General features: G+C 30.6%; 1 protein-coding gene across 2 annotated transcripts in view; it reads right to left on the reverse strand.

Annotated features, from left to right (window-relative positions):
• spg (dedicator of cytokinesis spg) overlaps positions 1 to 17,991 on the reverse strand; it is a 267,982-nt gene that overhangs the window by 77,212 nt on the left and 172,779 nt on the right. For both annotated transcript variants that reach the window (XM_035372971.2, XM_085813220.1), the window contains 5 exons: positions 7,761 to 7,972; positions 7,591 to 7,669; positions 3,952 to 4,052; positions 3,666 to 3,724; positions 2,899 to 3,047 (listed from right to left, as the gene is read on the reverse strand). In XM_035372971.2, the coding sequence (XP_035228862.2) occupies positions 2,899 to 3,047; positions 3,666 to 3,724; positions 3,952 to 4,052; positions 7,591 to 7,669; positions 7,761 to 7,972 (600 nt within the window). The remainder of the gene's footprint in view (positions 1 to 2,898; positions 3,048 to 3,665; positions 3,725 to 3,951; positions 4,053 to 7,590; positions 7,670 to 7,760; positions 7,973 to 17,991) is intronic.

Genomic DNA, 17,991 nt, shown 5'->3' on the forward strand with positions numbered 1-17,991 from the left:
GGGGAGGGCTTGCCGCCAAGGGAGGTGCAATATCATCTAAAGAGGGAGTGGGCAGACTGAGCGGTACTCTACTGTCTGTGTCACTGACTCTTAATTCAGTCTCATTTCAGTAAATCTCGATCACACAAGCAATGCTTATTTCCAGTGCAAAAATAAAATGTTGACTTGTTATTTTTTACTTTGTCGTAAGCTTGGCAAAAAAATGCAAACCAATTATGATTATATTAAATATGGTTTTACTGCTATACAAAAAAAAGTTGGTGTTGAACAGCCACAATGTATTATTTGTTATGAAATACTGAATAATGATGCCATGAGATCTTCTCATTTGAAGCGAGATTTGTCAACAAAACATAGTGTTAAAAGAAAAGCCAAAGGGGAGTTTTGCTGTAAAATCTGCAAGTTTGATACTTAAGAAATTGGACAATATTGGATCCTTTGCTCATCTGAAAAAGTGCTCAAAGCACTGTACGAGTTATGCTATGCCCATTAGTTATGCTATGCATTGCATAAACTTGATGTACAAGTTCAATTGTTGGGTGCCCTATAAGCTGACCCAAACAGATAAGGAGAGACGTGTTCGGGCCTGCACTAATCTGTTCGAATATTAACGCAAGACATTCTGGACCGGATCGTCACTTGTGATGAAAAGTGGATTTACTTCAACAACATAGGTTGAAAATGAGATCGGTCTGCATACCGTCAGCCCATCAGCAGCATCACAAAGCACAAATTCACTAACAAAGGATCGGGATTTATCTGGTGGGACTGCCATGGTATTCTTCACAAAGAGTAAACTGAAAAAAAGGTAAAACCCTCGAACAGTAAAGTGCACAGCAAGATGCTAGTCCGTGTTAACACTGCTACCATGGAAAAACGTCAAATTAAATTACAGCAGAAAAAGGTAATGTTCCATCAAGATAATGCAAGATCACATGTATCCATATCCATCGTCTGGACGCTATACAGATTCAAATGAGATCTTTTGCCACACCCACCACATAGCCTCGGCATTGCTTCTTCAGAATTTTACCTTCTTTCACAGCTGCAGCTACATCTTGCTGGTGTTATCTTCCATTCTACACAGGACATTTGAAATGAGGTTGATCTGTTTTTGGACTTGCGGCCACCAAGTTTCTAGGCCAAGGACTTTGAAAAACTACCAAAATGTTGGCAGTATATTTGAGTGATGATTACTACCTGCACTAAAGGTACTGCTTTCATTTTTCCCCCCTAACTTTATTAAGAATGTTTTTCGGCAGAAAACTTTCATTATAACCAGATATCATAGAGACAGTTCGATGATTCTCATCAGATTATCACCAGAGGTAGCTTGCTGATTATACAGCAAAATGCTGTTCAGTTTAGTCTTCACCTCAGAAGATGAATATTATTTAGTTCTTTATACCTTCTAGTTCTCCTAATTAAAAGAAAAGCATATGGATTTTCTGCAATCATTTTCCTTTTTTTCCCCCCCACACAACATGTTTCTACACAAAGCATCATCATCTTGCGTTGTTGATGTTTCCGTAAAGATTTTACTAGGGCTCATTCTATGCTGTCAAGGGCTGATGTTTAAGGCTGACCTACTGACTGAACATTAGGCTTATTTGGTTGCTCATTATTACTCTCAAATGGTATAAGGCCTAATGGTAACCTTGAACATTTCCTACCATCAATTTTATTCTAAGAATATACAGCACAAACAGACTACAGAAGTATTTAATAAAACAGATTTAAAAAAGCCTGTTTAGTCTAACCCTAATCTCACCATGGAAAATCACAAATTCCTCCCATTCAGCCTTCATGAGTCATGGCACTACACTAAATCAACTGATAGTAATTATGAGAATAAAAATTTACTTCTTTTTTCTATTCTTTGATGGCAATTAAGACCTGTCATCATTCACCTCTACATGTCAGATTCATATGCTTTTAAAATCCATTCATATGAATTTTCCTAAAATCTCATACAGTTATTCTCTAACTTCTCAGAGTTGAAACATTTTGCAACTTAGTCTCTTCACAAGTTTTTGTCATCAATCTTTCTAACTTGTTTACCTATTATATTTTGGTCAAAAACAATAAAAGATGAAGATACAGTTGAATACAAATTGCAAATATGAATACAGCTATTCAGCTGTAACACATTTTTTGTATACAAATATGAATACAGCTGTATTCATATTTGTATTACAGCTGCATTGAAAGATGAAGATCAGTTTGAATACAAATTGAAAATATAGATTTGCAATTTGTATTCAAACAATTTGTATTCAGTCTTCTAATTCAAATATAAAAATTGTTACCATTAATGATCTTAGACAATAGCACAAGAATGCTATGTCAGCAGTTTCTCATGCTACAGTGTAGGATATACAGACTGATTAATACAGTGATACCAATGCTGTCTGCTATATTATTGGGCCCAGGTTCAAATCCTGAAAATGCATGAGCAATACTGCTGAGTCAAAAGTACTCTCGAAAGGTTTGGTGGTAGAGAAAGAAGGATAAGAGATCCTAATATCCATTACTTGGGGTTTTCTTCATCAAAACTAGAATGGAGCACATAGATAATATCTGTAAATACAGCTGGGCTGTACTGTAAAATCAAAGATGTAGTACTGGCACCCTACCCATTTCTTCCTGTCCTGTTGATACATTTGTCCCACCACATAGCCTCGACATAGCCTGTCCCGTTGATACTAAGTATGTTTGCCACACTTAAAATTACTTCAACTTATGCAATTTTCTCTGCTAATGAGTATATACTTTTATGCAACTGAGTTTATATTACATGTAACTATATAACTGAAACATAAATTTTAAAAAATTTTAACTTTTTTTAATATATTTTTTATATTTACTCAGTAAAATGCTAACTATCCATCAAAATACCTGTTTAAAATTCCCTCGAACTTTTTGTTCACAGTCCATCATATCAAAAAATATTGGAAGAGTTGCTTTTCTCAAATCAACTTCAGGCACTAAGGTAACTTCCAAAAATGGACCAACCATAGCAGGTATAAAAAAGATTTTATGATCCCCTATAAAGAATAAAAATTATACTTTAACTGTTGAAGATAAAAAGAAAAAAATTAAAGAAAGAATTATGATTTAATTTCAGAGGATCAAAATCTACTTTTGAAAGGGATGTTATTAAAACACACAATTTTTTATTCTAAATTTAAATTAAGTATGTTTTAGGATAAGATTAAATTATTTACTATGGCAAATTTTAAGATGGCTATCAGCCTAACTTAAATTCAGTTTTCATCTACAACACCTCAGATCAAACATCAAAACAAGGTGATATTCTTTTCTGAATTTATATTTTTGTTTTCAATCAAATCAATACACTTTACTTTTATGAATGCTTACAATAATTTCATATTAGTAAAATAACAGACAGAAATTAAAGCAAAACCAAATGATTATAGCTTACATCAGGGTTAAATCCAACTGTTCTTATTTAATAACAATAAAAATCAATTATTAAGAAATATGAACTTTCAGGAGTACAAACATAAAAAGATATAATTTGTATAGTTGAAATAGTAAAAATTAAATCAAATATTTCATGTGAAAGTGTTTCCTACAATATTACTAACAAATTAAGACACATACACACACATATATATATAGGAAGCTACATAGAAAATTACCTAATTTATCCCACATAGATAATATCTGAAATCCCATAAGGACCCTCATATCACCATACCTGAAAAAAAATTATTTGTTTTAGCATATTATATATTGATTTTATGCAGCAAAGTATGCATCAGTAATCCCTGCTATAAATAACACTCTGGGAAAGAACAGTAATTTTAAATTACTAATAACTTTTTGCTGAATCTTTTTTTCACATTAAGTATAAATTCTAATTACAAAAGCACACCACTTAACTAATAAAAACTCATTATTGTGTATTTCAGAGCAACAACTTACTTTTCAATTATTTTCTCCTTTTTAACATCAGAAAATGTTTCTAATTGCAGTGCAGGTTGCGTTAAAAAAGATACAGCAAGGGAAAAATAACTGCTCCATAACTAAAAAGAGAATAACTGATTATTATCCACTTTTTTCCTTAAACTTTTTAAGAAGATTCTGTTACTATGGACACAATAAAAAAAGTATAAGAATGACTGTTTCCTTACCAAATATAAACCTCTAAAAGGACAGTCTTCCGAGCCTTGAATCTTAACAAATACTTTTTCCTCAAAGACATCTCTTAAGATTTAAGATTCAGCAATTGGAAACAGGATAATGATATACTAATTACTGACATTAGAAATGTACAATGTTTCACTATATAGTGCTCACTCCCAAATAATCATATTTCAAATTCTATGTAGAAAGTAGTTCTGCATACAATTTGTATATTGTATGCAGAACTACTTTCTACATAAAATTTGATGTCTGATTATGTGCAAAATATCTATTTTACATGTAACAACCTATGTTGAAAGATGACATGGTTTATAATAATTTACATATGGAATTGTACCAGCACGGGAATGCAGTGACTTTCATAACACAAAATGTAAGATATATCTTCTACTAACATCCAGAAGCACTTGAGCATGATACTCTGTATTATCAAAAATCCTCTGCAGCATTTCCTCATTCACAATCCAGGTTTTTTCATCAAAATTGCTCCCTTTGTAAGCATATAATTTTAAAAATAAGCAAAAAATAAAACTGGAAGAAACCAAATAAGATTAACGAGGTATCCACAGTCTTTTTGGAAATCACTGAGAAAATGAAAGAAATGAGTTTACTTATGATTACGGACAAACTTGACACAGATTTCTACCATGTTTCAGAATTCTCTTATTTTAGAAGAATATTTGAAATCACCAAGGAACTGTCTTTAATGTGGAATTTATGTTGCCTTGATCCATTGAAAGAAACATTCAATATGTTCTGAATATTTTATTGCTTTACATATAACTCTATGATGTCAACTAGGTATTTCTTTAAAACCTTAATAGAAATGAGATTCTGAAGATGAGACAATCAGATCAAGTTTAATTTTACCTCCTATTTTGGTCAAATAACTTGCATTTCATACACTCTTACAAAATTTACTAGTAATAGATATCTTTTAAAATACAGAAACTTAAAAAAAAAAAAAAAAATACAACTACACCACTTCATAATAGTTTACTATACTTGGCAATGCTGTAGAACACCTGTTGGCATCTGATCTTAGCTTAAGCACTGACAAGCATTTTTGAAGATTTGACCGCAGCACAAAAGCAGTAAAGCAAAAGATTAAGGATTAAGTTTAAAAAAAAAAATTTTTTTTTTTTTTAACCAGCAAGACTAAATTTTTACATTTCCCATTTTATTGTCTTCTATTTTAAACTTCATTTTATATGCAATAAAATTTATTTTGCTTATTTCAAATTTGTGCATCATACATATATTCAGTACTTCTGAGTATGTCAAATAATAGATTAAAAAAATAAGTAAAACATACTTTTTTCTACTGCATAAATATTAAACAATGACAATTTATTAGAATACAAGATAATTATTTTCTTTTCTGCATGTAGCAAATGCAAAAAATAAAAAGAATAATGAAGGTGGTTTGTGTCCAAATACATTTCACGGCCTTTACTACATAATAATTCTTAAGCAAATTATTGCTTACATTTGAAAGAGCCTCTAATTATCATCAAAGACTCCATACGAAAATATATTTTTATGTAAACATAAGATTTAGAATAAACACATTTTTAGAAGTCAAATTGTGATTTGTCAAGACCTGAATTTAAATCATTAGTAACATATAACAGATGATCATTAGTGTTATATTTATTTTCACATTATTATTATTTCTCTTATGTTTTTTGTTATATTAAAATTCTTCTTGTAAAATAATTTTGAAAATTTAAAAGGTTTTCCTCCTCTGAGGAAATACTGCTAGTTTTACATCAACCAAAATTTTAACACTAGAACTTCTAATCTTTCCTATCAACTCTGATAAAAAGTAAAAATTAAGTGAGTGACACTGGCAACTCAGCCATCGGCCCTGTATCTATCATATTCCTTTGGTATGAATAACTATACTAGGCTTCAGTGAGTTCTGATTTTCTTAATTTAGAAATTGTACATGATTTAGGTTGGTTGATTATTTGAATATGATAAACCACATGAAGGCTATATGTCTTAGAGCAGAAATGCCTTTATGAAGGAAGTTTCTCTGAAAAAGTGTCTTGTATTCACATTACACATGGGAAAAATCATGAAAACCAGGCAGCCAGCTTGTTTGAAAGTTGATTTCTATGTTTGTGTGTATTTAAGCTGAGGGTTTGAATCTTTAATTAAGACAGCTTCAGACAGTCATGTCTTAGTGTTAGTATTTTAAACAACCCTATTTAAAAATTATATTCCATAAATATGTGTTGGTAAAATATATCAGCCAGCTTATTCTATTCAATATATGGTCTTAAACTATGTTCTCAATGTTCGAATTTAACTGTGCTCTGTTAATTTAAAATATCCAAATGAATAATTTATGAAAATCTTGTCTGTAATATAAGTTTGCCTTATGTTCAAAATGGAAGCAAGTAAAAGAGTTATTTAAATCTTCTGTAATTCATGAGCTATTCAAGATGTAGTGATAACTTGCTATTTCTCTAGAAGGGTCTGCAATATTTTAACTCCAAGATTGCTGTTTAAGTTTCCCCTTATAACAACAACCTTAAAAATTCTTATTTACAGGAGGAAAGCAAAAGTTGTCCAATAGCTGATAAGGTTATGATTTTCCCCTTACTTTATTATGGGAATGCAGCACATAACCCAAGATCCTAGGAACAGAACAGTTCAATTAGTTCGGCGATTTCATGTACCAGTTTTGATGAAATTATGAGATAATATCTGAAGGAAATCTCTGAAATCCATGTTTCTTTTCTTGGCACCTTCATTAAAGCAATGCATAAGTTAATATGGCCTAAGCTGTAAAATAGTAGCTGTCAAAAACGTGTTATATTTGCTATGAAGCCCAGATCTGCCCCTTACATGACACTTTTGTTTGTTAGTTTTGTTTAAGATACTAAAACCAACCTATTCAGAAGATACCACTGATTTTACTGACTATATGTATTATGGAGATCATTACAGAAGATATGAAAAACAGCCAAATGTATGTATTAATGACTGAAAAAATTTTTTTTTATAGAAATGCAGTGAAATTCAACATGAATATTTTAGAAAAGATAATTGTATCATAGATTGTAAAGAGATCATGCACATTAACCCTCTAAGCGGCAAGGCCGTATATATACAGCCTAGAATATTTTTGTGATATCTATAAGAATATATATATAAATATATGCATATTAAAATATTTCAAAGAAATTAAGGTAATATATCAAAAGTACACAAATCCAGGTATGAAATACCAGGAGAGGTTTTACATTAAAATAAAAAAAATAAGTTGTTCTCATAATAGTTTTGGGAAATTTGTGCTTTCTTAGTGAAAACCCTAGCCGCTCAAAGGGTTAACATATTCCATCAATGATCAATATTCAATATCTTGCTAATTTTAAATTAACTGTGTAACAAAATGGTTTTTACTTGTTCGTCAAATGCAATTCCATCCAAGAAATCAACTGTTAATGGTTGAGAAAATTCTTGAAGAGCACAGAGAATAACACTAAATGAAGATTGTATGAATTAATTACACTCATTATAAGAGATAACAATAGCATTTATATTCAAAACTAATATTTAGAAAAAATAATTACTGGTTTGTTAGCATTCGCATAATTATCCAATCAGATGGAAATATGTCTTTCTTGACAAAGTCCAAGAAAACAAAAAATACACTTAGTAAAAAGTCTTTTAATTGCCTCCTGTCACGTCGTTGCCGTATGTTGCCAAATTTTTCCCACAAGCGATTGTAATGCTGGTCTTCCATTAATCTTAGAAGTGCAACTAAACATGCCACAAGGGGTCCCTGATAAAAGTAATAATATAAGTCTTCAGTGAATATCTTTTAAATAACACACAAAATAGTCACTGTACATTAATCTCATAAAAATACTAGTAACAACAATTTGAATGCCGTGGATTCTTTGTAGGACTACATTTACTTAAGAGTCAGAATACAGTCAAAAGTCTTTAATCCGGACTCGTCAGGACTTTGGCGATTCCGGATTATAGATCATCAATTTAAATCTGGTAAGATGGCGTGCAGAAATTATAAAATTAAAAATATGAAACCGTAATTTCTGAAATAAAGAGCAATTATGATCTAAAGGGTTACAAAATTTACAAAAAAAAAAAGCTTAATATTTATTTGTTTACTTTATTAAACATTTCTTTCAACGCGCGCATGCATAAAGCATAGATTACGCATAGTCGAAATTAGAAAATTGCAACCAGAAAACTATTTGATGTGTATTCGTGATATTTATAATGACCAGGAATTTGATTTAAATCATATCAAAGATGGAGTACATTGAGATGAAATACTACATTTAGCAAGGAATTATAAGCCAAATAAAATAAAAACATCTGCCCTGAAGATAAGGATAGTGGTGACAGATCAACTTCCAGTTCATTGCGCGCAGCAATGTTTCCCCCCTTCCCCGCAGAGCAGCGTGAAATCGATAAACAGATTTCGGAGTGGTTAGAGAAACAAAGGATATGTGCCTTTATCAATTTTTTGCAGCAATTCCAATTTTTGTTTGATGGACATCAAAACATGCTTTCGCTTTGTAGATCCTTTGGCAGCTCCAGAATCGTAAATTCTTTTTGACATTATTGAAAGTTCAAGCTTACTTTTATATAATTGCTCTAAGAGTCTGCAAAAAATAATAAGCCGGATCCAGTTAGAAGATTAAGGAACAACGCAATCTGCAACATTAACTGAAATAGATAATTAGATAATTTTAGCTTAGCTTATACTGTCCGTTATACATTAAACGCACATGTGTAAACGCATATGCACATGCACAGAAAGTTTGTAGCGTTGAGGTCCGGATTATGGGCGTCCGGATTAAAGACTTTTGACTGTATTTTAATCATTTCCCCATTTTATAAGCTATAGTTATTCCATACTTTTTATAAACACAAAAGTTTAATATTTTATTAAAATAAATTAAAACATCTTTGGTACTTAACATAATTTGACATAATTTATAACATAATTTGACATTTTTCACAACGGTCATTAAATGTCGTTACAATGTCCATAAATGCATACTGAAAACAATGCAAACTATTTTTTAAAATGCAAAATTTTTTAAACCACAATCAAATCAGGAGAAATTAGATATAAAGAAATTAAACAAACAAATTGCCTTTAGTTCAATAAGCAGTGATCTATTTATTATAATGGAATCAATAGCATCTATAACACAATAAAAATTGATTATGATTAATATCCATAAACCTTATTAAAATCTTTTCCATTAATAAAATTTCTTATGGATATCATATTATATACAATGATCAAATAATAAAAAATTTTAACTTTTTAATTTCTTTCAATTAATTATCATCAGGTAAAATTGCATTTGGTTTACAGTGTAATTTTACAACAAAAATGAACAATAAGTCATTAAAAAATTATTAATTAATTACTTAACTATTAATATTATTTTTTTCGGGGGGGGGGGAGTTACTTAACAAAAAAAGGAAATTTCATTCTTGCGTAGTTGTTTTCTTTTACAATCTATTTTACATTTCATTTACATGAAACTGATTTTTCCTGGTTTCAAAACAGAAGTTGTCTAGAAGTAATGATTTCTTCTTTTTCCACACGATCAATATATGTAAAATTGGATATAAAAAAAGAGTTCTATTAATAGTATATGCAAACTGCAATCAATCAACTAACAATATATCCAAAATGTAATCAATGATAATTAATAGAAAATGTCACTGGCAAAGACTGTTTCTAAATCAAGAAGTTAAACACCGTAAAAATAGAGAATAACTTCATCTATCCTCAGAATTGAACTATTTTAATTTCAGTTTACTGCTCTTTAATAAGACTACATGTACAGAAAAGACTTCAACTGTACATCATTCTTGAGGGTAAAAAATGTTTATTAAGCAAAATGGCATTTAAGTGGAAAAGAAATTTTTAAAAAAAATTAGGTCTAGAAGTCTTTAATCAGCCAGAAGTTAAAAAAAATCAAAAAGTTTCCTTAGAAATTGTTTTAAAAAGTTATGGGAAAAAATGATTATAAAAAGAAATAAGTCCTAATGTGAAGAATATACTTTACTACAGAAAAATGGACAAATTACCATGGTTTTCACTCTAAAATATATGCCTTGTTTAGCAGCTGCAATTGAATAATATTGCTAATTCTTTTTATACACAAAACACAGTTTTAGGAAATATAATGAATATCAATTCAAATTAAAACCACACCACAAATATTATTATTCTAAAAGTATATCTTCAAATGTATTTAAACAGATAAACATAAACAGATATTTTTATATTGGTTTGCTAATTTCTAACACTTATTGAACGAGAAACTGTGTTTAAAGAAAACTGAATAAGATAATTCTCACATATATCAAATAAATTAACCCCTTCAAGGATTTTATTAATATTATTTTAAAATTTGAGAAACTTTAATGAAATAATCTGGAACTGTTCAAAATGCTTAATCTTGTTTCAATAATAATTACCCTTCCTTTTCTGTTACCAAGTTCCATTCTTTAAGTCCTGTAATTGCCATGTCAAGAATTTCCACTAAATTGACAATAGAAATTTTTTCATTCTCAATAAACTCTCTCTCACTTTCTTCAGTACTGGTAGTAATAACTTCTGGATTTATAACACAACTGCACAACAGATTTTTCCATGTATTAGTTGATTGATGATTGTGGCATTACAATGAAAAACTACTATCATGTCATCATTATTTACTACCACTTCTCCACATTTCTTCAAAAATTCCATTAACCCCGCGAGCGTTAAGGGTTTTTTCAGGAAACGACGTAAAAATAATCGTATTTTCTTACCAGGTCTGTCGCAGAAATGGTGAGCATTTTTACTCATTCAAAAGCGGGCCCCCCTTACCATGTGGATATAATTAAGCTAATTCTCCCCTCCGTTGAATTTAGCAAGTGAAATTAGTTTTTCTCCCTATGGTATCTTCGTCATGAGACTGGTTGCTAAAATAGTATTTTATCTCCTATTTGGATACTTTATAATTTACACACTAACACGTATGTTGTATATTACTCATACCTTAAATCAAGATATGTGCCGAATACAGAAAGTTAGTTAATATACATCAGAAAGAGAAACTATGTAAAATGCTTTGAATTTCCAGTTTCTTTAAGGAATTGCTTCGATAGTGGTGAAAAATTAATCTTGCATTTTTTTATCCTTATTTTCTGAGGAAATACTTTTTAATATACAAAGGGAATTTGTGAGAATTTTTTTCTCTCGTGTTCCAATTTTTCGAATACAAATTATTCGCAACTTATTTTAGTATTATGTTTATATTTAATTTTCAAATATTATAAGCTTATTTCAGTTTAAAGTGTTAGATTTAAATAATTCTTTAGATTGCATCATAAATTTATAAGTAGTTAGTTATTTATGACACCGTTTTGACTTGTGAGAAATAAATAAAATATTGTAATCACGAAACATTTCGATTTTCATATTTGAAAGGAAATTTCCATTTTGAATAGTTCCATCATGACGTTTACACGTACGTATGTCGCATAACTTAACATAAAATGTTGAAATTTTACATTTGGACTTATGACTAGTTCTAGCGTGACGTATGTCCGTACGTATGTATGCATGTATATCGCATAACTCAACAGCAGAATAGATGAAGTGGCTGATGAATGAGATCAGGCAGTTCAGCTTTTATAGAGTAAAATCACTTTGGGGGTAGAAAACAAGTAAATAGCTTGGTCAAAGGAGCTTCTTGAGAAAATAAATGTATTTTCGAGCTACAATGCAATTTCCTTGTAATTAGCTATATATGAGTTACAATGCAAGTATTTATATACTACGTGCATTATCAAGATGTTAATAGAAACCAAAAAAAAAAAAAAAAAAATTCTTTGTAGCAAAATTGTTAACGATATTATTTCTTTAAGACATTTACTCAGGTGTGTATTCTTTTCATGAATGATGAAAAATAAGTTAACAGTTTTCCGAGCAGATGCTCCAAATTATACACCTTTGAAGATTAAGTAATGAAAACATAAACTCTTATTTCTGGTTATGTGCTGAAAAAGATATTACCCTTTTCAAAGAAAACACCTAATAGTGGAATCTCAGAGTTGACTTCAACGTAAATATACCTCCAGGGGGTACTGAACTAAAAGCTTACCACCTTTACATTTTCTACTTTATATGAGAGACTATTACCTTTGTGCAAGGACAAAAAAGCATCCCCTATCTATAACTCTGATCTTTCTCAGTTCTTTCATTTTGTTAACTATGACGAGAAATGGAGCTGCCATAAATTCTAAATTTATTGCTTCTTCCAAAGACTCTGATTTCAAGTTGTGTATTTGCCGTCTGTTAGTAATTTAAGCTACCCTGGCTTTAAATTCAGAAACATCCTTTCGTCAGTAATTACAGTACATATAAACACAATATCATTATTTAAATTCAGACTTTAAAAACTTCATCTATGTTAAACTATGGAAAGCGCAATATATATATATATATAAATTTAAGCAGTTTATTTCGTGAAAATTTATCACATTTTTCGTAGGAATTATTAAAACTGTTTTGTATGTAAACTCTCTATATATATATGTGTGTAAACACACATACAAAACACTGTGTATACATATGGTGATGTATGTTTGTGAGGATGTGTGCGCGTGTATGTTATATTTCCCATTATATATCAGTATTTTATTGAAAGTAGTTGTAGATGACATTTAATAAAAAAAAAACTGAAAAGTATAGTAAATCTCAAAATGATAGTGCAATTATGAAACTGAATATTACATGAATTCGAAAATTTATGTGAAGCAACTATGGAATGAAAATAAATTCTAGTTAGGTTTCACAGCATACAAAATAACACTTTAATTTAACCACTTGAGTAAAACGAATGCCAAGAAAATATCCTGAAAATGTATATCGGGAAAAAAAATCTCCGGAAAATGCCTCACGGAAAATATGCACCTAGTTAAAAATATCGCTAGAATAATAAACAATGTAAATATTTTTATCAGGTACATATACACATGCACCTTGGAAAATATTTGTAATTTTTATACTTTGTAGAGATATATAGAGGATTCTTTAATATTAAATATATTTTTCATTTATTTATTACAAAATATTCTTTCTTACTAAAAATATGCTTAATGATTACATTGTTTATATATCCTAATTAATTATGAATGTTTTTTTAGTTTCTTGTTATTTGTGTATCGTTTCTGAGAATTATTAAAATTCAAGCAATCTGAATTTTACATAAAAATAAATTCTTTCCTTAGTAACAAGTATAACTTTTGCATTAGAAATTATTCATGATAAATGCAATCTTGCTTTTTCGCCAAGAGAATGTTTTGGCTTATTTGACTACATCAAAGCATACTAGAGCTGTCTGCCTAAGAGGAGGGTCTCTTTGTGGAGGACTTTTTAAAGGTTACGTTATTTAATTACGGCAAAGCCTCAAAGGCTATTTACCTAAGGGAAGGGATGGCTTCGTGGAGGACTTAAGGGAAACTGGCTCGTATACACGTTACACATGGTGAAAACCATGAAAACACCCATGCAGCCAGCCCCGTTCGCGGGATTTGAACCTTGGACCGAACTACCAGTGTTCAGCGACTTTACCGCTCGGCCGCTGGTGGGCCCCAGGACTTTTTAAAGAAACTGCTCGTATATATGTTATATATGCGGAAAAAATTTGAAAACGCCCATGCAGCCAGCCCGTTCTCTTAGAATCGAACTTAAGTCAGAAATCGGTATTCTGCGACTATTCAGCGACTTTACCGCTCGTCTGGCTATACATTAATCTACTACAGAGGTAGATTTGTTTCCAAGAAAGATGCGAAACAGAAAAGAGATGGGAATCATATCCATCTCACTGAGATGAATATGATCATTTTCAATGTGCCATTTGGTAGTGCTCTATTTAAATGGTCAACGTGTAAGTTCAGTGGGTGGCCAAATCAAGTAAATGTTTTAATGATATATCTAGCATCTAGATATGATTCGAAATTTTTTTGAATTGGAAAGGCCACGATCAGTTTGCAAACAAACTTAAAAATAATTTAACATAATATTAATTTTCAAATACTATTCTATCTAATTTTCGAAGTTAAAATGCCCAACAATTCATATAATGCTGTCGTGCTAGTACATTTATAAAGACTTACTGGTTTACCTTGCGTCCTGTGGTGGTGCAAGTAGTAGAGAATATAAGGAATGATTTTTTTTTTTTTTTTTTTTTTTTTTTGCCCTTGTAAGGTAAATTGACAGCATGTCTAGGTGAATAAGTTTGAAGATTCATGATTGTGATCAAGTCTCATCAGTGGTAAAGATACACCTCTGAATACTGGCAGCTCAACCTGGTTTGGACTCAATCACAAACGAACTGACCGGCTGCATGGTTGGTTTTCCCCCTGTATAATATGCTAGTTTCCCTCAGAATGTCGTCCACGAAGGCATCCTTCCTCATAGGCAGGTAGCCCTCGCAGCTTTGCGTTATTGAAATAACTGAATCGATCATGATTTTGATCCTTCCAAGGACGTTTTGAGTTTACCTGTTTCATGGCTTTACATATTACTATTATTAATGAATTCCTCTCAGCATGTTATCCAAAAATATATTAACAACTCAGATTTTTCGAGAAATTTTTTTCTATCCGAATACCCAGTAAAACACCTTTTTTATGTATAAAAACTCTTATTCATTAGTTTCGACTGAGGGATGGTAATTGAAAGAAATATGATTATTTTCTAAAGCTTAAATGTGAGCTTTATTATGGGAGAAGAAAGATACTAGGATGCTGAAACAATGAAATTTTTATTAATTACATAAGAATAAACTGGCAGTTCTAGCTTCATTAATCGTTCACATTATGCTATTTGTAATTATTCAACTTAGAGTGGATCACTTAGTTTTAAAAAACAAGTGATTTATGCATTTACAATTACCAGACAAGGCATTTTTTAAAGTATAAAGATAATTAAATGTATTTTAAAAATTGAGTTTGTAATCAAGCTTCGCTATCTAGGAATAAGATATAGCTTGCAGTTAAGTTATATTCTTTCTTAAAAAAAATATTTCTTTTGTTCACCTATTAAAAATAACAATCAGCAGCATGTGTTTTTGAAAATATCCCTAAATGCAACATAAATACAAGGCAGATTTCTTTAGGGAATCCTTTACGAAGACATTTTACCACTTAGGTGGAAAATGTTTTGCTAAATTAAACTCTAAATTTACAAAGGCGATTTTATGAGAAAACAGGAGGACTCTACATTGGACTAATAATTAGCAAGTTGCTCATCAGTGAAACATAATGGCAATCTTGGATAAAATGAAAATCAGAACGATATTATTGCAAATCTTCAATAAAGCATCTAACATATTGCAAATTAAAAATTTAAAAAAGCGTTCTTTATTTTGTGAGTTTATTTGTGAAACTATCTGAGAAATAAAATCATTTTATCTTGCAATATTGGAAAATGTTTTCAGCTGTCATTATCTATCAATTAAATACTATTATCAATTAAATATCTATTAAATACTTTGAAAGTGGATTCATTTTAAGCTGTTTAAAATATTATTTGTGTTCGTGCTTAGGGTGAAGAAATGTTTGTGTGCTGTGTTCATTCATAAATATATGTATTTCGCCAGGATTTTGATTTTGCACTTCCCAGTTTTTATCAAATAACATAAATTAGCATTTCATGGAAAAAAAAATAAATTTTTTTTTTTGTTTATCTTTAATTTAAACAACAAAGGGATTAGAATTTTTGTTACTTTGCAAAAAGTACTTAGTAAAAAGATGGATTTCGAATTTGAAATGTTTTTGATATTTGGTTAGTAAATTAATTAATATAATGTAGTATACTACTTAGTTGACTATGTTTTTATTGGGAACCATTTAAGGACATATTATAATGGTGGAAATTACTTTTGTTCTTTTTGAAGTTCCTTTATATGTTATAAAATTAACCAATTGATCAAAATTTGCATTATACAATAAAATAAGTACTATAACACAACAACAACGATAAATAGCCTTCTTATATAACAGCCCCAATTAAAATTACTAACTAAAAACAACGAACGTGGAGACATTTCTATTATGTAGTAAAGTAAGCTTTAAAATATTTTGGAAGAACTGGTCAGAAATTATGTGAAAGAAAGTGAATCCAATTTTCATTTAAAAAAAATTTCTTATAATGTGTCAGCTTATTTTAACCCATTTTATCTAGTAATAACAACTTGCTATTATTTCAGATTAAAAATAATGAATGCAATATCATCCAGTTCAGTAAAGTAAAGTTCAGTAAAGTTTCAGATTCACAGAAAGAAATGATTAGGCATCTTATCGCTCATAATGTGAAATTCAATAATAAACCTTTGAAACAAATCTGACTGCGAGAGAAAGAGCTACAATGCGCGAGATTCATTCTAACCCGGATATTGTCATTTCAAAGGCCGACAAAGGTGGCCAGATAGTCGTCATGGATAAGAACACTTACATCGATGGTGTCACTAAACTCTTAAACGAAGGACCATATAATCCGATCCCTAAAGATCCTTCACCTTCGGACTTATCCAAAATAAAAACTGCGATCAAATCTTCGCAAATCATTTCAAGCAACTTAAAACATTCGCTTATCCCATCTGTTGCGAATTGTGCCAGATTATATGCTCTTCCCAAAATTAATAAAAGTGGTATTCCTTTCCGCCCTATTGTATCAAATTTAGGTACTGCCTCGTATCCATTAGCTAAATATTTAGTTTCTAGATTTTCCACTCTATTAGACAATAACATTTACACCATAAAAAATTCAATAGAGTTTGTAAAAAAGGTTAAAAACATTTCTCCTCGTAATTTACTCATGGTTTCTTTTGATGTAAAATCATTATTCACCAATGTCCCAGTGGAGGGTGCATTAAGATGTCTAGAAACCAGACTTCGCGAATTTCATTTCTCTTGCATTGAAATTGATGAGCTAATTTCTCTCACCCAACTCTGTTTGAAACAAACACATTTTGTTTTCCAAAATAAATATTACAAGCAAACTGAGGGATTAGCCATGGGAAGCCCCCTCAGTCCCATCCTGGCTGATATCTACATGCATTATTATGAATCAAAATTGTTTGAAACTTTAAACTTCCCGGCATGGTTCCGCTACGTAGACGATACTTTTACCCTGTTTGAAGGTAATAAAGATGATTTAAATAGAGTTCTTTCAACAATGAATTCTATTGATCCTGCTATACAGTTCACTTTTGAACTTGAGACTTGCAATTCTCTTCCGTTTCTCGACATTCTGGTCACATGTAACACATCCAACTTCAGTACTACAGTTTACCGTAAACCTTCATCGGTTTGCCTTCCACCACACTTTAAATCATGTCATCCGACTAAACAAAAGTTAGCTTCATTTTATTCCTATGTTTTCCGTGCTCTTCAAGTTTGCTCCTCCAAACTAGCCCTTGATGAAGAACTAAATTATTTAAAAGCAATAGCTATTGACAGGGGCTTTTCACCCAACATTATTAATCAAGCAGTTAAAAAATTCTCATCTCAACACACTAAAAGCCACACTCTTATTTTAGGAGATTATAAAAATTCTGTTGTCATTCCCTTCTTTCCATCAATTAGCTATAAAGTTGCACATATTTTGCAGAAATTTAACTTTCGGGTTGTTTACTCTCCCATCAATAAAATTCCAACTTCTATACTCAAGGACCCCATTCCGGATATGAATTCCTGGGGTATTTATAGGATTCCTTGCCAGTGCGGTTTAATTTACATTGGCCAAAC

The sequence above is a fragment of the Stegodyphus dumicola genome, chromosome 3 (genome assembly GCF_044657685.1).
Source record: "Stegodyphus dumicola isolate Sdum_Otavi_A_Nest chromosome 3, ASM4465768v1".
NCBI classification, from domain to species: domain Eukaryota; kingdom Metazoa; phylum Arthropoda; class Arachnida; order Araneae; family Eresidae; genus Stegodyphus; species Stegodyphus dumicola.